A 26,101-nucleotide genomic window follows, 5' to 3' on the forward strand; every position below is an offset into this window, starting at 1 on the left:
AGTGAAATAGATTTCAATTTGGAGGAAAACTTGAAGCAATTATAGTGTCATTCGAGTTGATGAATCTAATTATAAAGCTTGAAGGCTTGGGTTTCAAGCCTTGGATAATGGGAACCTCATTATGTTAAAAGACCAAGGAGAGTGGACATAGATGGATTACTAAATCATTATAAAAAGAGTTTACATTTCTCTTCTCTCTACTCTCTACTTATTTGCACTCTTATTTACACGTTTTATGGTTTTACTTAAAAAAAAATTAATGTGAAGGAGTTATGCCATATGAACACTTTTTTATTGTCACGTTTATCTTTTATTATATACTCTATTACAAGTGATAATTTTTATTTTATCGTTAGTGAATAATTATCATTTTGTGACTCCTTCATTATACATGATAGTCATAAATCATCAATTTTTATCACTCTATACTACTCTTATAAAATTATGAACATTTATAAACCATAATTCAGTCTTAACCATCTGATTTTTAAAAATGTCGTTTTTTCAGGTATGTTATTTTGAATACATATGAAATTATCTTCCAAATTCCATCATTGACTTAATTGCGGTTAAATGTCTTTTAATCATAATTCATTAGAACTGAACCAAACACCGTTTTCACTAATCTAGCTTTGGAAATTAATCTACTAGTGCGACATATTTCAAGTTTTACAAGAGTATGGTATTGCAAGCAACCAAACAAACAATGGTTTCTTTCCACCTAGAGTCTCACTTCTCCATAGTAGCTTAAATGCTTAATGTACATTTCTCTTGAAGTAAGCCTTCATAGGTTGGACATTTTTAAGTTTTTAGCAATATATACCTGCATTATACATATTTATGACAGTAGGAAAACTCTCATAATGTTTAAAAAAATTAAGAAAATATTTGAAAAATAATATTATTAATTTGGTATAAGGGTTTTAATGTCAATGGCTAGCCGCCAATACAAGTTATGATTCTCTCACTAAAAATCATATTTCACTTATGAAAAAACCTTTTCTTGAAGACTCATTGAATCTTTAACTTGATATTAAAGAATCTTTGAATCTTGAAATTCAGACTTGAAAAACCTTCAAATTTTCAGACTTTGATAGAAGACCAAAGACAAATGGTTGAAGAGTTCCCTTTCACAATTCCACAAAAATCAAATTTATACTAAAGGTGTCTCTTCAAGAGACACCTTCAATTGATATAAGGGTTTTAATGGCAACGACTAGTCGCCAATACAAGTTTTGATACTCTCACTAAAAATCATATTTCACCTATGAAAGAACCTTTTATTGAAGAATCATTGAATCTTTAACTTGATATTGAAGAATCTTTGACTCTTGAAATTCAGACTTGAAGAATCTTCAAATTTTCGGACTTAGATAGAAGACCAAAGACAAATGATTGAAGAGTTCTTCAAGCTTTGAGATGACCTCTTGACTCAAACAAGGCTTAAAACTAATAGTTATGTATATTTTTATACATATTTGAATAGTTTTGATCCTTAAAATATTATTTTTCTAATTAAAATTCATACCTAAGAATTTTGGATACATTTAAATCCATTGTCAATGAAAATTCATACTTATCTTTTTAATTATCAAATTCACAAATTTTATTTTATTTTTGATAAGTGCATCTTAATTATCAAAATTCTTCATTTTTTTTATATAATTTGAAAACAATTTGTATTTCTCTAATATTAGGCCTATCTGATATGTGTCTCGATTTTATTTAAAGGAGTTCTATCATGTGACCACTTTTATTTTGTCACATGTATATTTTATTATATACTTTATTATATATGATAATTTTTATTTATCATTAATGAATAAATATTATTTTGTGACTTATCTCTTCATTATACATAACAACCAATATGTCATTTGTAATCACCCCGCACCCAATTATGTAAACATTTGACTTTAAAATGTGTTTACTTGGTTAAGAGAAGCTCATATGTACTCATTGTGGGATATCACAATCATCCTTTCATGTAAACACAATGTTCTCATTGTATCGCACGAAATTACGAGACCAAACAAACAAATATCCTTAATGGGGCTAAACAAACCCTAGTTGGGGATCTGTTTTAATACTATTTTGTAGTGAACTGTTCTCAACCATGTAAATATTATTCGTTCTAAGCCCAAAGTTCCTAGGATTATATAAGTATGAATTTCTCTTAACCAAGTAGAATGTAAAATATCTATATGGTTGGGTGTGAGTCATTACAAATGGTATTAGAGTTAATCTCTAAACCCAATATGAGGGTTTGTTTAGTCTCATCAGGGATGTTTAAATGGAGCCCATACTTATATAACCCTAGGAATTTTGAGCTCAAAGCGAATAATATCTACATGATTAGAAGCAGGTCATTACAAAATGGTATCAAAATCGATCATTGACTAGGTGTGAGGGTTTGTTTAGCCCTGTTAGAGATGTTTATCTATTTGACCATGCAATTCCGTGGAACACAACGAGGACGTTATGTTTGCATCGTAGGATAATTGTAATATCACGCATCAGATATAAGAGAAAGTTCTTAAGGAAAGTATGAGTTCCTTTTAACTAAGTAAAAGCATTTTAAAGCTGTGATGACCTATTTGAACCTAGAGTTGACAATATTTACATAGTTAGATATGAGTCATTATAAATAGTATCAAAGTCGACCCCTGACCTTTGATGTGAGGGTTTGTTTGGCTCCACGAGGAGTGTCTGTTTGTTTGATCTCGCAATATTGTGGGACATAATAAAAACATTGTGTTTACATGGGAGTGTTTGTAATATCCCATATCGGATAGAGGAGAAAGTTTCTAACGCTATATAAGTGTGAACTCTTCTTAATCATGTAGACGCGTTTTAAAGTAGTAAAAACTCTTTAAACCTAAAGCATATAACATCTACAAGGGTTGGGTGTGGGCCATTACAATACAATGTGGGAAGATTTATGGGGCTAGGTCAGTATGAGCTCTTTTTAATCAAGTATGAGCATATAATATCTACATGATTTGATGTAGGTTGTTACATCATTAATTTTTTTATTACTATTGTATCACTCTACACTAGTTTTGTAATTATAAACATTCATAAACCAAAATATGAAGTATGACTAAACCATCTAATTTTCAAAAATGTCTTTTTGTACCACATTTTTTTTAATACACGTGGAATTATCTTCCAAATTCCATCATTGGCTTAATAACGGTCAAGTGCACCTTTTAATCATAATTCATTAAGGCAGAACCAAACACCTTTTTTCACTAATCTAGCTTTGAAAATTCCTCCACTGGTGTGACATTTCCCAGGTTTTGTAAGAGTATAGTATTAATAGCAACCAAACAAACAATGTTTCTCCCCACCAGCAACCTCCCTTCTTTGTAGCTTAAATCATTGGTGCATGTTTCTCTTGAAGTGAAAAATAATAAAAATAATCCTTTTTTCTTTTTCTTTTTTGTCTATTAGTTGTTTTAGTAGTACAATAAGAAAAATATAGCATGTCTATAATTAATAAAGGAATGGACTCATTGTGGTTTCTTGTTTTGATTTTTTACACAAAAAAATAATTGGATAATTAAATTATATTTGTTTATTATTATTTATTTTATTTACTCTATTAGTCATTTTAATAAGGTCAATTGGGCATATTTTAATCTATTAAATAATCATTTTTTAATATAAAATATAAAATTATTGAAAAAAGGAAGAAAATTATAATATTATAATATTGTTGGTAAATATTCATATTTATGTTTTAAATTATTTTATTGAATTTGCGTTTTCACTTTTTAGAGATTATGAGTTTGTTCCGTAGCTTTTTTCTACAATAATTTTTAAGAATAATTTTTAAAAATTACTCTGATGTTTTATAATGTAAAAATTTGTTCGAAAATTTAAAATATTTTTAATACGTTTTTAATATTTTTAAATATGTTTTTAAAATAATATTTATGTCTAAGTATTTTAATTTTAATTATTTTATATAAAAAATAAATAAAAATAATAGAAAATAAGCCCAATATGTTATTATAAAAATATTATTATTAAAAATGGTAAATAAAAAATAGTTTGTAATTAATATGTTTTTATGGATTTTTGTTCGAAAAACACAACACTGTACTCGACAACAGAACACTGTTATCGAAAACATTTTGAGAACAACCGAAAGCCCTATGGGTGTTGCCTAAAAGGTGTTTGGTATAATGCTCTTGAGAACTACGGTTCTATGAAGTCCGAATCGGATGAACGGGTGTGAATAGTTGTTACAAAGAAGGAATTTCATATTCCTTGTGCAGGTCATGGGCGATGAAGAAGCTTTTATCCCTTAGTTTTTCTACCGGAAGACAGTCGTCGCATTCCAAGACCGAGTCTCAAAATGGTTCCTTCTAGCACCCGTGAAGTGAAATGTCATCTCCTTCTGGCAACATTGTTTTGAAATTTTGTCATATCATTTTGACTTGGGTTCTGCTCGCAATCCTTCCTAAAGAATTTAGGAGATGTTTGATTCCCAAAAAATCCCCCCTTTTTCTACATGTAAGGGTCCTGCACTTCCACGACGGGTTCTCAAAACCTGTTTTAATGGGTCCTTCTAACAAAGATGAAGAGGCATGTTATCTCCTTTTCACGACATTGTTTTCAAGTCTTCTCTTATCATTCCCACTTGGATCCTGCTCTCAATCGTTTATCCTTCTTTAGAAGATGCTTTAGTGAAAAACTTTCTTCCTTTGATTCTACCACCAGAAATTTTCCTGATTATTCCCCAAAGAAACCTATCATTCAAGATTCTGAACTGGTTCATCGTATTTCCATTGCAATTAAGCAACGCCGCTCTGAGCCTCTCCGTCGTGTTCTAAAGCCCTATGAATCCAAATTCCGGGCTGATCACCTCATTTGGGTTCTTATGAACATTAAGAATGATTACAGATTGGTTTTAAGTTTCTTTGAGTGGGCCTGCCTACGCAGAGACCCATCACTGGAAGCACGTTGCATTGTTGCTCAAATAGCAACGGCTTCAAAGGATCTGAAAATGGCTCGCAAGCTCATCCAGGATTTTTGGGTCAATCCCAATTTGGATGTTGGTGTTTCTTTTGGTCATTTTGTTGAGCAGTTGATATACACTTACAAGGACTGGGGTTCAGACCCCCGTGTCTTTGATATTTTCTTTCAGGTCCTTGTTGAAGCTGGGATGCTCGATGAAGCAAGAAAACTTTTTGATAAGATGCTGAATTATGGGTTGCTCATCTCTGTTGACTCTTGTAATTTATTTATTTCTCATTTATCAGAGGATCTTGACGGGATCAAAATTGCTTTAAAGGTTTTCGTGGAATTTCCTGAAGTGGGTGTATGTTGGAATACTGCATCATATAATATTATAACACATTCTCTTTGTCAATTAGGGAGAGTGGTAGAAGCTCACCAGCTTCTCTTGCAAATGGAGCTGAGAGGCTGTATACCTGATGTTATAAGTTATAGTACTGTAATTAATGGATATTGTCAAGTTGGGGAGCTCCAAAGGGTTTTGAAGCTCATAGAGGAAATGCAAATAAAAGGATTGAAGCCAAACCCATATACTTACAATGGCGTAATCCTTCTTCTGTGTAAGACTGGTAAAGTAGCAGAAGCAGAAAGGGTCCTTAGGGAGATGATTAGTGAGGGAATTGCCCCAGATGGTGTCATCTACACAACATTAATTGATGGTTTCTGCAAGCTTGGGAATGTCTCATCGGCATATAGGCTGTTTGATGAAATGCAGAAGCGAAAAATTAGTCCTGACTTTATAACATATACTGCTGTTATATGTGGACTATGTCAAACAGGAAGGGTGATGGAAGCAGATAAGCTCTTCCATGAAATGGTCTGCAAGCGGTTGGAACCAGATGAAGTTACCTACACAGCACTTATTGATGGTTATTGCAAAGAAGGGAAGATGAAAGAAGCCTTTTCCCTTCACAACCAAATGCTTCAGATGGGACTGACCCCAAATATTGTCACTTACACTGCACTGGCTGATGGTCTTTGCAAATGTGGGGAGGTTGATACAGCAAATGAGCTTCTTCATGAGATGTGCAGAAAGGGTCTTGAACTGAATATCTACACTTACAACTCACTTGTTAATGGTCTCTGTAAAGCAGGAAATATAGATCAAGCAGTAAAGCTAATGAAAGATATGGAAGTGGCGGGGTTCCATCCTGATGCTGTTACTTATACTACTCTAATGGATGCTTATTGCAAGTCAAGAGAGATGGTTAGGGCCCATGAGCTCCTGCGTCAGATGCTGGATAGAGAGCTTCAACCCACAGTTGTTACATTCAATGTGCTAATGAATGGGTTTTGTATGTCAGGGATGCTAGAAGATGGTGAGAAGCTACTAAAATGGATGCTGGAGAAGGGTATTATGCCAAATGCCACCACCTACAATTCTCTTATAAAACAGTACTGCATTAGAAATAACATGCGTGCCACAACTGAAATTTATAGAGGAATGTGTGCCAAAGGAGTGGTGCCTGATGGCAACACCTATAACATTTTGATAAAAGGGCATTGTAAAGCAAGGAATATGAAAGAGGCATGGTTTTTACACAGAGACATGGTTGGGAAGGGATTTAATCTCACAGTTAGTTCCTACAATGCTCTCATCAAGGGTTTTTACAAGAGGAAGAAATTTTTGGAGGCAAGGGAACTGTTTGAGCAAATGAGAAGAGAAGGCCTGGTTGCAGATAGGGAAATATATAACATATTTGCTGATATAAATTATGATGAAGGGAAAATGGAGTTGACTCTTGAGCTTTGTGATGAAGCAATAGAGAAATGTCTTGTGGGTGACATCCAAACTAAGAACACATAACTTGGTTTTATCTATGATAGGATTATGGTGGATAGAAATGTTTGGTTTGCATGTGCATAGGTTGGATGGTGGGCTCCTTGCACAAACTGGCCTCATCAATTCGTAATCATGGTAATGGTTTTTCTTTGGCTTCTTTATATTGCCCTTCAATCTGGTTCTTTGCAATTGCTTAGAATTTAGAAGCTACTTTGGTGTATAGTAATTTTTATCAGTGAATGTCATGGTAGGCATGAAATTGTTATACATTACTTGTATAAAGGCATCAAGTAACTATGAGATTGGTGGGTAGAATGGTTTGGTATTTAGATGTTATGCTTCCATATTTTATGACAGCAATCTTCATGTCTATTTTCTTCTACTGATTAATAATTGACCTAAGATGATTTTGTGACACAGATTGATTTCAGGGAGAGTAGAAGAAAAATACAAACCACCATAGGCATTATCGTCTTCCATTATTAATTAAAGTTGAAAAGTCTAATGATTGAATGAAAAATAATTTAACATATCTTGGAACTGCCATTCAAAAACTAGCAGGCTACTCATTGTTATAGTTGGATGTCAAAGACTTTACTGAGAGCAAAACAAATTGTTACTATTCATTATCAGTCTATTTATTGTCTAGATGATACTTCCTTTATAAAAATAATAATAATAAAAAGCATAGAGATGTAAAATTAAAAATCACACAAAATCTTTACTAAGAACAAAATAAGAAAAACAATATGTGATTTTGTCAAAAAAATTTATATTTCTATTTCATACAGTATCTGAAAGAAAGAATAATTTATACCGATCGGTGCCTTAATTAACTGTATACTCATTCAAATCTGTAGTATCCGTTGTGCCATAAAAATAGAATTGGTTGAAGTTGATAAAATATAAAATAAAGAATCCAAAGGACTTCCATTTGTCTTTCTGTCTATTTTTATCATGATGCATTTATAAATGGAATAAAATACATCGAAAAGTTTTAGAACCCAACCATTTCCTAATTAATTGTATATTCATGAAAAGATAAATATAAAACTCATTAAAAGGTAACAAACAAAACAACAGAATAATAAATAGCCTGCCTATCTGGTGGAAAAGAGCTATAGAATAACAATCACCCCCAATAAGAAGTTGCAAAAAATAACATGGCCAATTCTAAGCACAATGTAGCATTTTTTGGTTTCTTATCTTACACCTTTCATCATTAGTTAAACATTATATCACCTTTTTATTTGTTATTTTTAGTTAGAATTATTTCACCATGTACTATTAGTTAAAAATTCTATCAATGTTAGAGCAGGCATGTTTAAAAATTAGGAAATGAGCTTTAACATCAATAGGAGAGCACTGGAAAACAAGCAAATCTTTGATGTCCTGTTTGTGAATCATGAAATTCCTTGGGAGCCCTAAAATATGTGTTTTGATTGTCAGAACTACTTACCTTATCCTAGTCATTCTTCTGTGCTTGTGGCTGATGGAGATGACTAGATGAACAAGCTTCAGATGTAGCATGCCAGCTTGCTCAGAAATCTCCAGTCCTGCCTTGGAGCTGGCTGCCATCTGTTTAAATCATGGAAATTGATTTATCATTGTTCTGTATTTCCAGGATTTTTTCTGATTCTAGTTGGAATCAGTGGATTTTGGGGTTTTTCTTGCAACTAAAGTGTATCTAAAACTCTAAAATATTTATTTAGGTTACTGAACTGAGCATACTGTGTTTTTCCAAGAGTTTAGTTTGCAATAGTTCCCACAGAAAAGAAATCGTCTGCTGTTCAATGTAATCTCTCTGTTATTCATCTGAGGAGTTACTTGGAGTTGAACAGAAAGCCTATGATTCCAGGAAGCAAAGATTTAATTTGTTGCAGGCTCTCTCATGAGGGGAACTAAAGCATGTGAAGAACCGATTCTCATCCATCATTTATCCTCTCAATGCCTTAACAACCCAGCTTATTTGTAGGTGTTGCCTAATTGGAATTTCCTCATGGCCTCCCAATCTCAGATTAGAACAATAAAACAGCCCATTTTGTTCAGGTTCTTGGTCTTGGGTAGCAGAACCTCTTGATGAAGGAATGCAAAAACTAGCTTATTTGCAATGCCTACCAACAGGTAAGCAGTCTCTCTTGCTTCATTTATTACAGAGAATTTTAATTCTTGATCATTTCCTTTACTCTTTCAGATTGATTTCTGGTACATTTAGGTTCTTTATTATGGAATTGGGAGAGTCCATTATATTTTGTTCTAGAAAGTACTAAGGAAAGAAAAAAATATTAAGGAAAATGATTTCTCTTGTTAAATTTTATTATAAAAAATACAAAAAAATAAAATAAAATTCAAATACAGTTAAAATTAATTAGAAACTTATGCATTTTTAAATTATTTAATATTTATACAAAAGAACTAAAATAAGTTAAATGAGTTTGAAGTAACATATTAAAATAATTTATTGACTTTAAATCTATTTTTTATTTTCCTTCACTTTTCTTTCTTTCTAGATTTCCTCTTTATTTTCTCTCTTGTATTGCTGGAACCAAACATTGCCTAAGAGTTATTCATTGCTTTAACATGAAGGCATCACATAATCAACAACTTGGATTATGAATTGTTTGTTTATTGAAATTCACAATCACTGCTGCCTTAAAACAAGTTTTAAGGAAAAAAAGGAACCGATGGACTAATCTAAAGGCTATCTAACACCCAATTATAATCCTCTGTAAAATCAATGAACTCATTCAATTCCATTGGGATTTCCAATTGTTGTGCAAATAAGGTTTTGTTGTGCTGGCAGCTGTGTATCAAATGCAAACTGAACTGTACTAGTATCACAGGCATGAAGTTCACCCCAAATTTTTTGCTTTATGCATCTCGTCGGTGTTGGAAAAGACTGGCTTATAGGTGCAGCACAACACATAATTTTGAGGGTGAACTTCGTGCTTGTGACAAGTGGCTATGTTTCCTTGGTTAAAAGTTGTCAATGCAATTGTTGCTTTTTTATCTCAATGGTTTCACAGATTTGCCTAGCACAAAACTTCAAGAAACTGGTCCGAGGAGAAAGGGAAGAGCCCTATTCTGGATGGAAAGACATTAAGCTTGGCCTGTATGACAACGCATCCAGTCTCGTTCAAATTGTAAGTTAAGATAATCCCTGAGAGCATCCCCACTCCAACCCCAGCTATTCGTGAAATTGATCTAGTTCGGTTATTTTTCTTTATTAGGAAAATCATTTTGAAATGATTCACATTGCAGGATGTCAGGGTAAGTGCTGAAATTTTCTCTTTAAAACATTCAGGTATAGCAAATATAGAAGAATTTTGAGATGAAATCCCCCACTGAAGAGACCGAAGGTACCTGTCAGAGGCATTTCAGAAGTTAATCCAAAAAGACGAGCAAAAGCTGCTTCTTAACAACCACCATGGTTACTAGGAGTACCTGATAATCTTTCAACTTAGGAAGAGAGGAAATGTTGTGATTATTGTAAAAGAGGTTTGATCATTGTCCACTTGAAGAGCCGTATCATAGTTAAAAATCGAGGGTTGGTGATTCTTTTTCCTGGTTTTAGTTATTTTCTGCATACAGCATTGACCTGATTCTAGCACGTAACTCCAAGAGGATGGATGCATTGACAGTTCTTGTTTCTCTAATTATAAGTCATATACATGGCTAAACCAAGAGAATGGTCACAACAAGTCCCTTGTACACTGTATGTCAAGCTGTTTCCAAGTGACCTTTCTTCATTGTTTTTCCTCTCCCCAGAAGCTGCTTTCTCGTATCAGTGCCTGTCTCCATATGAACCTTTCAATGCATTATATGGTGAGTACAGCATGAAAGATCTGTAGATAGACAAATACATCACCTTCAACTTTTACTATATTCCTCTATGCTGGAAGGTGTTCAGTATATGGTATTTGATCATGATAGTCTGCATTCCAATCAGAGCTGAGACCAGTAGTTGGGCATGTTTTTCCCCTGAGAATGCTAATTTTACTTGCACTGCCTTGGCCGGAAATTCTGTTTGGAGAGGAGAGAGACTAAAAGATTTTCCAACCTTTTTGCTCCAGGGCCCGGCTTGAGGACTGAAGGATTGCCCACAACCGAGCAAGGGTCAGTTCCATTTGAGCTGCTTCCAATGCACCAGGCACCCGGCACAAGCATGTCTGGTCTCCGGGACAGAAGCTCAGCATCTATCTTATCAAGAACTGGATCATCTCTTCGGAACTTTCTGGCAAATGGAGCATTGCTACTAATCATCTTGGACATGTCAGTGATGGTGAGCAGGTGGGGATGCTGCTTTGGGGGGTTATCCCATGAAATGAAATGCAGGTCGCTATTGACGGTGGTATTCCGAAACTCTTCGGCATTACAGATGACAGTATGGAAGTAGCCTTCTGGGGAAGAGACAAAGTTTGTGTAATACATTAGGACAGTTCGGGGAAGGTTGTCCCAGCCCCATATGCAGTAGTCTATGAAAGGCCGAGAAAGTGCCACCCAAGCAGAACCTGTTACAGGAAGCCAAACAAGGATGATATCACGAGCAACAATAATTGATTTGAATCTCAGTGCCTCAAAATCTAAAGGTTGACATCATACAGACTGTAATGGGTTCTTTTTCTCGTTCTTTCATTTTTCCAAGAAAGTTAAATTTGTCAACTTCTGACGATAGGAGACTAGAGAAGTGGGAAAGAAGATAACAATAGAATAATTAGGGATTCAATCTAAAACAATTCAAAGGGAAGTCTCCGATTCAAAGAAATCTTATCTTCTGGTTTAAGTAAACAAGGTTCCAACACTTACGGAAACTCGTTACATCATGTGTTTCACGGAAAAAAAATAAAAATAGAAGAGAAAAGTGAAAGAAAAAATAAAAAATAGTTAAAATTAATAAATTATTTTTATTTTTTTCTTTAAATTCATTTTATTTACTTTTCTTCATTATCTACAAATTAAATAATTTTAAAATATATAAATTTTTAACTATTTTCATTCATATTTTTCTTAGGAAAACCAAATCTTTTTTCTTTCCTTGCTTAGTTGCCATAGCCAAACATAGCCTAAAAGCAGTAGGCTGGAAAACACAGTTAATTTAAGCGAAGAGGCAAATATGAGAGTTCCAGCACTCGAACCTGTAAAGAGCTTGAAGGCCGTGGGGACACTTCGCCTCTGTTTCACCCAGAAAACATTATTCTTCTTTGTCATATACAACCCAGGATCAACAATTATAGGCTTTGCCCTTTGAAATCTAGGGGAAAAGAAAAATGAAAACTAGGTTGAAAAGCCATGGGAAAATCACGAAATCGAACGCAAAAAAATGCAAAGAACTAAGCAAAATCACATACTCCTTCCACCCAATGTTACTCGTATGATCGACGAAGTTGAGATCCCGCGGCAAATACGAAAAGGTGTGCAGCAAATCTGTCAAAAAAGGGACGCAATCAACAAGCCAATCAAACAAAGAAAACTTCAAAACTTCGACTACAAAGTTGCAGAAGGGGCAAAACCCACACACCATCTTGAGTTACGAGTGGGTAATCAGAAGCGCTGAGATTAATAAACCAATCCCACTCGCCTCCTTCCTTTAACAGAATGGCCGCGGCATGAAGCGTATTCGCCACCATGGTCGGACCACGGTAAGTCACCAGATTGGCCTTCTCCATCATCCACACGTTTTTGACGGACGAAAAAGCCGGGTGGTTACGAATATAATCGCGAAGATGAGAGCGTTCAATTTGTGGGGATTCGAGGTCCAAGTGAATGATGTAGAGGTTGTGGGGATGGTAGAGAGCTTGGAGTGTCCGCTTGAGAGCTCCACAGTCGCCGACGGTGCCGGAGATCAGGTAGGCAAGGCGCGGAGGGAGAGAGACTGGTGTGGGCGAAATGGGTCGGAGCTTATACTCCACAAAGAGGGAAGCAGAGCCGGAGCGATGGAGAGTGAGGAAAGGTATCGAATCAGGTGAAACGAGGGTGGTGAAGAAGAGGACGATGAGCGAGAGAATGGAGCAGGTGGATATGAGCATTATCCATTTGGGGTTTACATGGGTGGGATGGTTCTTGACCCTCTTCATCCTTATCTCAGGTCAACCAATGGAGTCCAGTCTCTCTCTTCAACACTGTTCACTTGTTGAGCTCACACCCACAGAGCGAGAGAGCTGCCTCAGGTTACAGAAAATGGATCAGCGCTCAGCGCTTCAAACGTTCTCTTCCTTCATTCACTCTTTTTGACCAATGCAAGACCTCATTTCTCAACCAAAACGCATCGTTTTTGCTACTTGAGTTGAATCATTTTGCAATATGACGAGGAAGATAGAGCTACCAGTCATACTCATCCACTACCATGATTATTTACCCATCATGAAAATGTTAAGATTAAAGTAATACCATACAAATAAATGAAATTAGAGTATGAACAATGAGATGTAAAAATATATATGTGACACCATGTGATTGGTGATATCTTTTTACTCCTGTATCTAGCCAGACCTTGGAAATGCATTTAAGGATGACCTACAATAAGACCAAAATTACGGTGCATTTCTCCTCAATCAAAAAGGGAATTCAAAAGCTCAAAGGATATGACAAGGGCCAGAAAAGAGAATAAACTGATTACAAAATCACAAACTCTAGAAATAAGAAAGGTTCATTTATTGGAAAATCTACAACATCCACGAGGGTTAGGGGAGAAGGCATACATACAGCACCGAAGGTTTAGCTAAACCATTTAAAGGAGATTCTAAATTACAACACTCATTCCAGACAGCCTCAGAATATATATCCCAGCAGAAGTAACAATGAAGAAAGGAAGAGCCGAAGCTCCTTATCTGCACCAGTCAACTGGTTAGCATAGTTGGAAGTGGGGGGACTTGGGCTGGGGGGACTTGGGCTGGCTGCTGTCACAGTTTCCTTGGAGCAAGTATAATTGCATCGGCTTGGACGAACTACTCTGAACACGCCATTGCTGGTTAGAATGAAAATGTCTTTCCTGTTATCCTCTGCAAATGAGTATATGTATCCCAATGCAGGAAGAGAACTTTCTGGCACAGAGCCACACTGTATGGGAGAGTCACTAGAACAACTGAAAGGAATAGAGGTACCAGTAAAGTTTCCACTGCCTTCCGGTCTCTCAGCAGCTGCCCATATATAACTAGCATACAAATCTCCATACAAGTAACTGAATGTTGATGAAGGTTTAAGAGGATTAGTAATTTTTAATTGAGTTTCCAAATATGAAAGGAGAAGAGGATTTGTGGTCTATTTACCTTCCATACATGCATGGATCAGTCATGGAGCGATAGAAATACCCTCCTGACATTGCTGCTGATCCAAGTTTTGGATTGACATCTGAGTGCTTATATCCCAATATAGGGAAAATCGGGTTTATTGAGTTAGCAGAGGTATTTCCCCCAGGAGTCTGTTCAGGGGTAAAGAGAAGGGGACCTTCATAAACACGCCACCCGTAGTTTCCACCCTTGGTAATAATATCCACCTCTTCATATTGATCCTGTAGGATTTCAAGGATTGCAAGTGTCAAACATGTATGATAAGAAGAATTGTTTTGAGGGAATAAAGAATCAACTTAAAAGAAATATGTAATAGACTTAAAAATGTCCTTAGGATGCTTTTGACAGAATTAAAGAAATAAAACAGAAACAAATGGTTTGTTAATTGACTGATCAAATGAGCCAATTGCAAGTATGTAAGCTCAAGAGTTGGGAAAAAAAATTGAGTTTTGTTACCACATGCTGGTTATATTTTTTGCATCATAAACTAATCAAGAACCTTTTGGTAAATATAGACGGGCACTTTGATAGACATTAGTGTGTGGATAGCCATTGCGAAAGTTCAAGACCATTGAAAGTAATCAAAAGCAAAATGATATCTTAACCTGCCCAACATCACCGCAAAGGAAGTATTCAGGCCTTTCTGAATCAAAGCTGCAACGCCAAGGATTTCTTAATCCTAGGGCCCAAATTTCAGGCTCCAATTCCTTATCTTCAGAATAAGGATTATCTCGAGGGACTGAATAGTTCCCCCACAAACCAAGTTCATCTATTTCTTCTCCACCTGAAAATGCATGGAAAACATGGGAAAAGAATGGTTAATTAAAGTAAAGAAATAGATGAAGAAAAGTTTGACCAAAAGCATAAGGATTGAGGAACTACTAGTCTACTGGTATAAACAAATTCATCATAAAAAAATTTATGGATATGAAACAGGAAGAGTGACAGGGGTCATTATCTGATGCTACTGTAACTGCATCTGATCACTGAGCATGAATCCACTGGTTTGAGTCTTGAAAGCATGCCACTTACCCAGGACTATCTTTTGTGGACCCACGGTTGGGAAATGGGCATTTAACAGTCAGAACATAACATAGATCTGAAGGAGCATTCTAAGCTACCGTATAGTTTCTTAACAAATGTAGCTTCAATGGCTCTGCCAAAGTCATGGAGATCTCATCATTTTGGTCACTTGGGGGCAGCTAACAGAGGGTTATGGTTTGTGAAAGAGTTCAGTCATCAAAATAATCCCCCAACTTAGTCTGTTCTTTGAACAAAAATCTTGAGCCCATGAAATAATTGCACTGTTTGCCAAGAGACATGTGAGCCATGCATACTATAAACAAATGGAGGGGTCAAGAGATGACTAGTCATTGGCAGCAGGAAATTTGTCCAGCTGATTAAGGCTGTGTGCATACATTTTTCACCTCAAATTTCATTTTTATTTCTCAACAGAGCTTAAGGAGTTAGGATCTCTTCATGCATAGGGCATATGTGTATGCTCAATTAACTACAAGTAATAATAAGTGACGCAATTTTTTCCCTAAGAATTAAATAGAATATAGAAGATAGAGTTACTATGTTCATAATTTTCATTAATCTTTAGGAGATGGCCAGTAAAAAGTTGGAAAACATATCAAAACCCCAAGGAAAAGGACCCCTAGGCATAAATAGGTCTCTGCATTGAGAGTTGTACTCGTAAAAATGAAATATGATATATTCAATCGGCAGTAGAAAGTTCTGATAAAAAGAAGAAAGACAGAAATCAGGAACCTCAAATAGAAAGATAGTTCTGACCCAAGAATACTCACTTGGTATGTTGTCTATGTCAAGCCTCATGATCTTTCCAAGCAATGATTTCTTGTTTTGGGCAAAATTATATGGATCACCTTTGCTCCCACCATCCCCCATCATCAAGTATAAGTACCCATCAGCAGGTCCAAACAGGATCTGGCCACCATGATCAGATGTAAATGGGAGGCCCATTGTGAATATTCTTCTCATTTCTGATGGTTTGGCACTTGTTGCCTGGAAATAGATCATGATTCAATTAGGCTAAAACCACAGTGAAAATCATGCCTGTAAAAAAACAAAAAAGAAAAATGGAAAAAACAAATCTGAAAAGTGTTTTGATGTTTACCGAGGAAGGGTCAGATGCAGTCCCATTTGCGGTGAACTCTGCAACAACAGCATGATACTGGCACGGCTGAACTCCACTTGAAGGATCTATCTTTGAAGGATCACAGTTCACATCTGAATTACATGAACACCTTCCCGAGCATACAGGTGATTGAACCTTATCACAATTGTATGAAGCAAAGAAGCGTCCATTATGGGCAAAGTTTGGATGAAAAGCCATACCCATCATCCCAGCTCTAGGATCAGAAAGAACAAGGTCTGTTATATCTACAAAAGGATCAGATTCATCAAGTTCCAATGTTCCTCCTGAACCCTGTTCGGGAACAGAGGCCAACCAAATTTTACCCGCTTGGCTAGAGAAGAAGGCTCTATTAGAGCCATCAGGATGAGCAACCATATTGATGTAAGATCCATTGCTAATTTTCTCAAGGCACATGCCCTTAGGGGGAACAATAGTTTCAGTATTTTCAAGTGAAACTGCCTCACCATCAAAACATATTGATCCATTATCAGAAGAACCACCGAAGGCATCACAGAAAACACTTTTGGACTGCCAGAGTTCGGTTAGCTTGGAAGCGGAGGAATTAACTGATACTCCACCTCTACCTTGCAATGAAGGAGCAAAGGGAGAATTTGAGATGAAAACATTTTGGCATTCATCCCAGACATTTGAACAAAAGCTACTTGTACCCTGTTTTGACATGGATGAGTTCCCTGAATCAGTGGAGTTGCAAAGAACAGGAACTGGACGAGGCCCCGATTGTACCTTGAATAGCTCTGCTGAGAACGGATCACATGTCTGCAAATGATGAAAATTTAAAACCAGTGACCTTGTGGAATTTTCATGCAATGAGTCAAATTACATTTAATGAATTCTTAGTCTATGATAATCAACAGCTAAAATTTTGTGAGCCATGTTATCAGTTTCACATCTTTGTTGGGATCAACCCAAAACCAGTATTGAGAGGGGCTTCAAAAGGAACTATTTGGTAACCATCTATGCAAGTTTATCTCTTCTCAACGGTGCTATAAACCTTGAAACAAAAATCTTATAAAGGTGAGAGGAAACAAATTATCACAACAGTCAAGCAGTTGTGCATATAATTATGTTCCGAAGACTCGTTGAATGGATGTGATAGACAATTGCACTTAAATTTATTTGCAATTACCTTTGTATTAAATCACTAGTGTTATGCCGATTCTAATGAACAGATTCAGTGAAGCCAGTCAATCAAAGTTTCAGCTGTCAGGAATCAATTAACGGCTATTCATTTTTACCTCATTGTTTGCATAAAATATGCATATGCTTTGGATTGTTTCATCCAGAATCTTTCAGGAAGCCTACACCTCATAATCACATAACAAAATCCATATCCTCATGTACTTATATTTGCCATAACAAAAGTGAACAACTGGCACAGATTTGGTAAATTGATTTTCACCATCTTCAGGACATATCAGTGGAGCAGCTTCAGCAACAAAAACAACACCACTGATGACAACAGATTATGTGCAGAAGGTTTTGAGCAGATCCCTTTGCATATTCATAATCACTTACTCAGATTCCAAAGAAAATCAATCATGTCAAACAACAGTAATTTGAAAAGAAATGAAGCAAGTAGGAACCATGATTTACACTAAACTAAACTCTTTAACTCTTTGTTAATGAAGGAACTGATCAGATTATAGGCATTCGTACTACATCAATGGTAAAATACAAGACTTTGATGGAAAATCTAACCTAGCTGAGTTAAATGCAAGATGGGCACATCAATTTCAAATTTGTAAAAAGACCAAAAATATCGATCTACTTTGATGCTCAACAACCAATGAATCCGTGATGAGCTTGATATATGGAAAATTTCTTAACAAGCCTTCTTCACTACAATTTGGTCAGTGAGGTCTCACCGCACAGAGGATTGATTTCATAAGAGAAGCACAGCCCTCATCAGAGATATTCATTGCTTGAAATTGTTTCTGCAGTTGCAGATCTTTGGCTGAGTCACAGCACACACTCCCATTATAAGGACAAAAGGCAAGAGGCTTCTTTGGAACGAGGGGAGCCCCTGTTTAAAACAAAAAGCAAAATGAGCAATATATATATATATATCCAACAGAGTGAAGATCAAGCAAAAACAAAACTAGGGTAAGTATGAAAGAGAGACTTACTCAAGTCAGTACACAAGGGGAGTGAAGAAGAAGGACAAGGCAGCAGCAGTAGCAGCCCCAGCCATATTTGATAAAACAGGAAAAGGTTGGTGAGAGAACCAATCATCTTTTCCAACAAAAGGGTACAGGCAGTAGCCGGCTCCTCCGCTACCTCCTCAAAGAGATGCTCATAAATCTAACATTTCCATTGGAGTTCCTCTGTTTTCATGGAAAATCCCATAATCTCTCCCTTTCTTTTCCTCTCATTTAATATTCTCTTTGCTTTAACACCACTGGATGGCTGTTGGAAAACATTAATCAGCACCCATCACTGGGAACAATCCACTTGACCTGGATACCCAAACAGGGAAACAGCACAAGTTTGACTTTACTCCAATTCTAGAACCCAGCTCTTGATGGGGGTAGTTAAAAAGTGCATGTCGTTGAGTGCAGGGTGGTGGGGGAACGAGAAAATAGATTACAGCACCACAGAAAATTCAGAAAAATAGACATTTGAGTTAAGGGTTTGAGCTCAAAATTTTCATTTCAGACAAACCAACCCCAACATGTGATTGCGGATTCTCTCAGATACAATACATTTTTCAATATGAACGTGCCACAGACAAGACCCACTTTCCACAATTTTCAATTAGAGAGTTGATAGCAACAACACCTAATTTTATACATATATATATATAAAAATATCCCAACACAAGATGCCTTAAATGCAGAAGTTGAATAATGGTGGAATAGAGCGAGTCAAATCTATAATGTGAGTGAAGACCACGATCCCGCCTTTACCCACTCATATCCAAAAGTCGCGAAAAGATAAGTGGGCTCCAAAGCTTTTCATATGACAGCCGCCCGTCCTTTAATTGAACAGACGTTGGGCTTTACAAAAAAACTCTCTATAAAAATGATATCAGGGTTTCACCCCATCAGCACCAGTGGTCTAGTGGTAGAATAGTACCCTGCCACGGTACAGACCCGGGTTCGATTCTCGGCTGGTGCACACTTTTGATTATTTTATTGTTTGGGGTCTTTACCAACCCAATTCTGATCAGGCTACTCCCAGGCAAGTCTCCTCACCATAAATCTGAATTAAATAATTCAATGTTTTCAGAACCGGACCGGTCATCGAACCGGAAAAGTTACCGGTTCACGGTTCACCGGTCGGACCGGCGGTCGAACCGCTATTGAACCGGTGACGTCATAAATATGTAATTTTTTATTTATATATTATTAAAATTAAAAATAATTATAAAAAATTTAAAATATATATGAATAAATTAAAAATCAATTTTATATCTTTGATATTATCAAATTAAAATTTTAAATTTTATTAGATGAAATATGTATAATATTTAAATGTGAACATATTTGAAAATTTAAACTAATTTTATAATTTTTAAAAATATTATATTATTTTTATTTAATATTATAAAAAATTTTAAAATCTAAAATATATTATTTAGTTTGGCATGGTAGATAACAAAATGGGTATAGCCGAGTGGTCTCTTAAGGAGGGTAGTGTACCAGAGGTCGGAGGTTCAAGCTCTCTTGGTGGAGATTGTTATATAAATTTTTCATTGATAATGTTAGCAATCCCACATCGGAAAGTGAGAGGAATAAGGAGTCAAGTGACTCCTATAAAAGCCATCCTCAGGGCATAGGTATGACATGATTAATGGGCTCAAGAGTCAGCCCAAAATGAGGTTGGGTTGAGTGTGTGGGCTTTGTCATAAGACAAGGCTCAGCATGGGCTTTGGTTCAAATTAATTAAATGCAATCAATGGGCCCTTCTTGCAAAATGAGGGGCTAATTTGAACTATTCGGTTCGTTTTGAACCGTCCGGTTCGACCGAGTCACCGGTCTGACCGTCGGTTCAGGCGGTTCGTGTCCGGTCCAATAGCCAAGTGGTTCAATAGGGTGAACCGGACCGGAAACGTGACCGGTCGACGGTTGAACCGGTTGAACGGGCCGGTCCGGTCCGGTTTTTAAAACATTGAAATAATTCATTATTATGGGGGCCTAATGTGAAGATTTATGATTATATTTGAATTTCCTATTTATTTTTTTATTTTGTATATCATTTAAAAATAAATGCAATAAAATTAATAATCACATATATTAGTATTTAATTGTTCTTATTCAACTTAATCATTTTTTTGTCATTTTTCTTTCTTCTCATGTCTATTTTTTTTATTAAAATTATAATTGGTCATATTCTCTTAATTTTTAATTTCTCTATATTTTTATTATTATTTATTTTCTAGTCCAATTATTAAAATGAAATTTATGAATAAATTAATGTTGAATACAAAAAATGTCATTCATTTCCCATAATATTTTTTTCTTTGTTCTTTAGACTTGAAATTAACTCTTATAATAAATTAAAATTTTTTGTACAAAATATTATTATAATGTCATGCCCCAAGACCCACTCCAAGGGCGTGACGATCATTTCACACCTCAAACCCGAAGGCTTAAAGTATAACCTGACCAAAACAATCATATTGTAATTGGAAGTAACCAATTACCAAAAACTTGTTCAGAGTAGCAGAACAAAATTCTAAAATCTCCAAAACTCAACTTTGATCTAACATAAAATTTGAAGGATCAATATCCAAATAACTTTCAAATACCAAAGGATCTAAATGAACATAACTAACAGTTAAATAAAATCTAACATAAAATCCTAAGTCAAATCCTAATGATGACCATTCATCAGCCTAGCCATCACTCCTCACCTAAACTAAGAGTACCTAAAAATTTTTCAACAATTGGGAATGAGCTCACAGCCCAATAAGGAATATTAATGCAGTTCATGGATCAAATATTTTCATTTCAAATAGGAGATATCATTTTTTTTTCATCAAATATCAGAGTTTCAAAAATACCAATATATTCAAAATTCAACCAACCATTTTCATATCAAATTCAAACACTTTCACATACGATTCAATCAAATCCATTCAATTTTCATTACTCTGGTTATCAAATATCAAATGCCCAGTTAGGTGAGACTTTTCAAATGGGTGGCTAGCCTCAAATTGTTCCGGGTGGACGGAACCAAACACTACTAGTACTAGTAACCTCTAACCAAACCCCTAGAGGTTGGGGTCCAAATCAATTACATTCCCACCATGAAATGTAAAGGTCAACTATTATATCCCATTGACAGGGCCGAATAGTCAACTATTATATCCCGTTGACAAGGGCCAAATAAACCAGAGTGATGTTTTTGTTCAAGTATTCAAATTTACACAACATAATATCTCCATATTTTGTGTCATAAATAAAACAAAATATTCCAACATAATATTTAGTGCAAAACAATTTGATCCATGCATGGTAACAAAATATCATTTTCTTTTCCACAATTCAAAATAACATATAAAATAATTTAATTTTATAAATATTGCATTAACTTCCCTTACCTCAAAATATGTAAAGACCTTGAAGGAAAAAATAACCCTGAAAAGTCTACTCCTCACCTAACACAATAAAAAGACAACTATTACTATTTACCTCAAAATATAAATTTGATAATCCTAAAATTTCTAAGTGTTAAGATTAATATTTCTGATTAACAAAGTAATAATTTAATTACTCTATTCCTTATTTAATTATATATATATATATATATATATATATTTCTAATTTAAGTAAAAAAAAACACCTCATAACTTAACTATTTACTATTTATTTTACTAATTAAATTTTATTCTATTTATTAGCTTAATTTTACCAACTAATCTTGCACTTCACTTTATTTACATAAACCTGTATATATAAATATTATTATTATTGCACTTCCTAATTCTCTGATTTGCTACCTCATTTCTTAATAAAAAAAATCTGGTTTATTATTACTTAACAATTACTAGCAAGAACCTGTACCTCATCAAAAGTTCCAACACCTAGTTCTATATTATATTAGTCTTCATACTCAGCATTACTACCCATTCCTAACACCTGTACCTCATTTTTTTTTTCTTTTCTACCCATTATTACTTTATTAATATAATATACATATGAAAAACATTCTTTTTACACTCTCTGCCACTCCAGCACACGAGAATTTATTTTTTTATTTGTAAAATATTATTTTCTCACTCTCTCATTCCCACTGCACACGGCATAACCAACAAGTCTTTTATTGTTATTATTATTATTATTTATTTATTTATTATTCTCTGGCTATCACCTGCCGCCACAACACGCTTAGAAATTTCCTTCATTTTTTTTTTACTCAGATTTATTCTTCTAAATTTCAAAGTTTCTCAATTTCCAACAATAAAATCAAAATCTTAAATTTTTTTTATTTATTTTGATATTAAAACGAATTAAAAATAAAATAAACTAACGCTAATCTAGATTTGAGTTTTCCAAAAGATATCTAATGTATTTGAAATTAACTAATGAATCTAAAATATTAAACTAGGGGTTAGAATTTTACCTATAGAGATTTGTTCTTCAACATTGAAATCTGACTCCAACCTACGTTCTCTGAAATTCTGCGAACAGGAACTCTATTCAGAAATAGAATTTCTAATTTATACCTAGGGTATTTATTCGTAAAATTATACTTTTGCCCCTCTTCCACTTTATTAAATTAATTAATTAACTAATTTAATTATTATTAGTAATTTTCTAAATTACCCTTAAAAGAAAATGTTTGGGTGTTACATCCTCCCCTCCTTAACAAAAGTTTAGTCCTCTAAACTTGACATACCTGAGTCTTGAAATAATTGAGGATGTTTTTCTCTCATCTCTTCTTCTAACTCCCAAGTAGCTTTATGAACACTATGGTTGCTCCATTGAACCTTTACCAATTTGACAACAGCATGTCGTAGTACTTTATCCATTACATCTACAATCTGAATGGACACTTCTTCATATGTCAAGTCCTCAGAAATTTGAATAGGCTCCAACTCCACAACATGAGAGGGGTCAAAAACATATTTCCTTAGAGTCGAAACATGAAACACATTATGAACCTTAGACAGGCTTGGGGGCACGACTACTTTTTATGCCAAAGTGCCTACTCTTTCTAATATTTCAAATGGACCCACAAAACGAGGACTAAGTTTTCCTTTTCTCCCAAATCTCATCACAGACTTCATAGGTGAAACTTTCAAGAACACATGATCACCCACCTCAAACTCCAAATCTCGCCTACGATTATCAACATAACTCTTATGTCTATTTTGAGCTGCTTTTAATATTTCTTTAATCAAGGCAACTTTTTCAACAGTCAACTGCACAAGTTTAGGCCCCAAAAGTTTCCTTTCTCCAACATCATTCTAACAAATAGGAGATCGATATTTCCTACCATACAATGCCTCAAAAGGTGCCATCCCAATGCTATCTTGAAAACTATTGTTATAGGAAAACTCTACTAGAGGTAAATGATCATCCCAATTACCTTGTAGGTCCAAAATACAAGCTCTCAACAAGTCTTCCAAAACTTGAATTACCCTTTCTGATTGGCCATCAGTTTGAGGATGGAAATCAGTACTAAAACTCAACTTAGTGCCCAAAGCTTTTTGTAGACTATGCCAGAATCTAGAAGTGAAACGAGGATCTCTATCAGACACTATAGAAACTGGTACTCCATGCATTCTCACAATCTCCTTCACATAAAGAGAAGCTAAACGATCTAAAGAAAAGTTGACTTTCATAGGCAAAAAGTGAGCAGACTTTGTCAACCGATCAACAATCACCCAAATAGCATTATTACCCCCTGAGGTTCTTGGCAATCCTATCACAAAATCCATGGTAATATGCTCCCACTTCCACTCAGGAATAGCAAGTGGCTGCAAAGACCCTACTGGTTGCTGATGCTCAGCCTTCACCTGTTGACACACTAAACACCGAGCCACAAATTGTGCAATATCACGCTTCATACCTGACCACCAATAGTTTTGTCTCAAATCTTTGTACATCTTTGTCCCTCCTGGGTGGATTGCAAGCCTAGAACAATGAGCTTCCTCCAAAAACTCCCTCCTTAAGTCTCCATCATTTGGGACACAAAGTCTAGTCATAAACCTCAAAATCCCATCATCTGATAGAACAAAGTCAGGCTTACTGCCCTTTTTAACCTCTTCCATAAGTTGCACTAAATTCAAATCGTTCTTTTGTAGGGCCTTAATTCTCCCAACTAAGTTTGGTTGTACTCTGAAGTTAGCCACAAGAGCTCCCGAGTCCAAAACTCTCATATGGACTTGTACACTCCTCAAATCTTCCAATAATTGCCTTTGACAACCTCTAATAGCTGCTAAGGAACCAACAGATTTCTTACTCAAGGCGTCAGCCACAGCATTCGCCTTCCCTAGGTGATACTGAATAATGCAATCATAGTCTTTAAGTAGTTCAATCCACTTCCTCTGTCTCACGTTCAATTTCTTTTGGGAAAATAAATACTTCAAACTCTTATGATCTATGAATATCTCACAAGTTTCACCAAAAAGAAAATGTCTCCAGATTTTAAGTGCAAAAACCACTACAGCTAACTCCAAATCATGAGTAGGATAATTTCGTTCATAGGGCTTTAACTGTCTAGAAGCATAAGCTACAACTTTCCCATGTTGCATAAGAACACAACCCAAACCCTGATGAGAGGCATCACTATACACCACAAACCCTTCTAAGCCTGAATGGATAGTCAAAATAGGAGTTGTCACTAATCTGTTCTTTAACTCTTGGAAACTACGTTCACAATCATTAGACCACTCAAACTTAACCCCTTTCTGGTAATAGCTACGGTCTAAATCCATTAGATAGTCTATGGCAAAAAAATTTTTTATCGGTGACAGAAAATTCCCATCAATAGACTTTTGTCAACATGCCTTTCCCTGACTACCATGTGTTGGGATTATACTTTAGTAAATATTTATTCCGACAATGTATATCAGTTGGAAAAAGTCAAATTTCTTATAGTACATCACATTTTGTTTTTAAAGGTTCTATTGTTACGCTCAAGTCATGTATAATGTAAGTGATACAAACGTACATACTCAAATAATAAATAATGCAATTAATGATAAATTTGGGAGCTAAAAATCATAATATATAAATGTACTAAAAAAATTTATTTATTTTCACGTCATGTTATGTCTTTAAGAGTTCTATCCTAAGAGTTCTACCTTACAAACTCTTGTTCATACTCAAATACTATAGACACATTCTATGAGAGTTGTTTTGAGGAGCATGTTAAGCTTAGGCGTTAAGACAATTTTGTCTGCATAGACAATTATTGGGAACCTCTTACATCTATTCAGGAAGTGGTGTACCCTCATTATACTTGAATGTTCTACGTGTACATTTGTCAATTTAACTAATACTATGTTTAATGTTTCCGAATGGAATCTTACTATCATAGTGACCCCTTATATGTCAAACTTTAGGACTTCATCCACATATTAGAATAGCTCCAATCATGATTCTAATGTTTTGACACTTTCTCCCACTAGGATGAAGTTGTGGCGAAGAACTTGTGTAGTGAGAGTGGAGACCTCATACTCCACATATCAACAAGGATAAAAATATTGATTTTTACAAAAATATCAAAAATTAGATTTTACCAAAATATTGGGATATATTAAAAAAAAATACAGATGAAAATTTTGATAAAAACTTTGTGAGACAAAAATAATCAAATCTCACAAAAATGTTAAAAAAAACCTAAAATAAAATAAAATAAAAAAGTAAT

At 35.1% G+C, this 26,101-nt stretch overlaps 3 protein-coding genes and 1 non-coding gene across 10 annotated transcripts; 2 read left to right on the top strand and 2 right to left on the bottom strand.

The window, feature by feature from the left end:
• Positions 1–4,113: 4,113 nt before the first annotated feature.
• Positions 4,114–10,374, top strand: LOC100250172 (pentatricopeptide repeat-containing protein At1g05670, mitochondrial). Of its 7 annotated transcripts, none has more exons than XM_010654377.3 (4): positions 4,114–8,782; positions 8,861–8,935; positions 9,838–9,954; positions 10,116–10,374. In XM_010654377.3, the coding sequence occupies exon 1, from the start codon at positions 4,589–4,591 to the stop codon at positions 6,833–6,835; it is 2,247 nt and encodes a 748-aa protein (XP_010652679.1). In that variant the 5' UTR covers positions 4,114–4,588; the 3' UTR covers positions 6,836–8,782; positions 8,861–8,935; positions 9,838–9,954; positions 10,116–10,374. The 7 variants fall into 7 exon arrangements, with proteins under 7 accessions (XP_010652679.1, XP_002268680.2, XP_010652686.1 ...); XM_002268644.5 differs by having other exon boundaries at positions 4,114–6,946; positions 8,261–8,935; XM_010654384.3 differs by having other exon boundaries at positions 4,114–6,946; positions 8,695–8,935.
• A 42-nt stretch (positions 10,375–10,416) lies between these two features.
• LOC100255369 (beta-glucuronosyltransferase GlcAT14A) lies at positions 10,417–13,199 on the bottom strand. Its single transcript, XM_002273423.4, has 4 exons — positions 12,330–13,199; positions 12,160–12,235; positions 11,947–12,062; positions 10,417–11,322 (listed from the first exon to the last, which is right to left on the bottom strand). Exons 1-4 carry the CDS (start codon positions 12,883–12,885, stop codon positions 10,808–10,810), a joined length of 1,263 nt encoding a protein of 420 aa, XP_002273459.1. The 5' UTR covers positions 12,886–13,199; the 3' UTR covers positions 10,417–10,807.
• A 242-nt stretch (positions 13,200–13,441) lies between these two features.
• LOC100245038 (HIPL1 protein) lies at positions 13,442–19,123 on the bottom strand. The gene is made up of 7 exons (XM_010654329.3): positions 18,406–19,123; positions 18,145–18,302; positions 16,238–17,035; positions 15,909–16,125; positions 14,703–14,881; positions 14,077–14,318; positions 13,442–13,988 (listed from the first exon to the last, which is right to left on the bottom strand). Exons 1-7 carry the CDS (start codon positions 18,509–18,511, stop codon positions 13,580–13,582), a joined length of 2,109 nt encoding a protein of 702 aa, XP_010652631.1. The 5' UTR covers positions 18,512–19,123; the 3' UTR covers positions 13,442–13,579.
• A 202-nt stretch (positions 19,124–19,325) lies between these two features.
• TRNAG-GCC (transfer RNA glycine (anticodon GCC)) lies at positions 19,326–19,396 on the top strand. The gene has a single exon. It is a non-coding gene; the product is annotated as a tRNA-Gly (tRNA).
• Positions 19,397–26,101: the final 6,705 nt, after the last annotated feature.

The sequence above is a fragment of the Vitis vinifera genome, chromosome 1 (genome assembly GCF_030704535.1).
Source record: "Vitis vinifera cultivar Pinot Noir 40024 chromosome 1, ASM3070453v1".
In the NCBI taxonomy this organism is placed as follows: Eukaryota; Viridiplantae; Streptophyta; class Magnoliopsida; order Vitales; family Vitaceae; genus Vitis; species Vitis vinifera.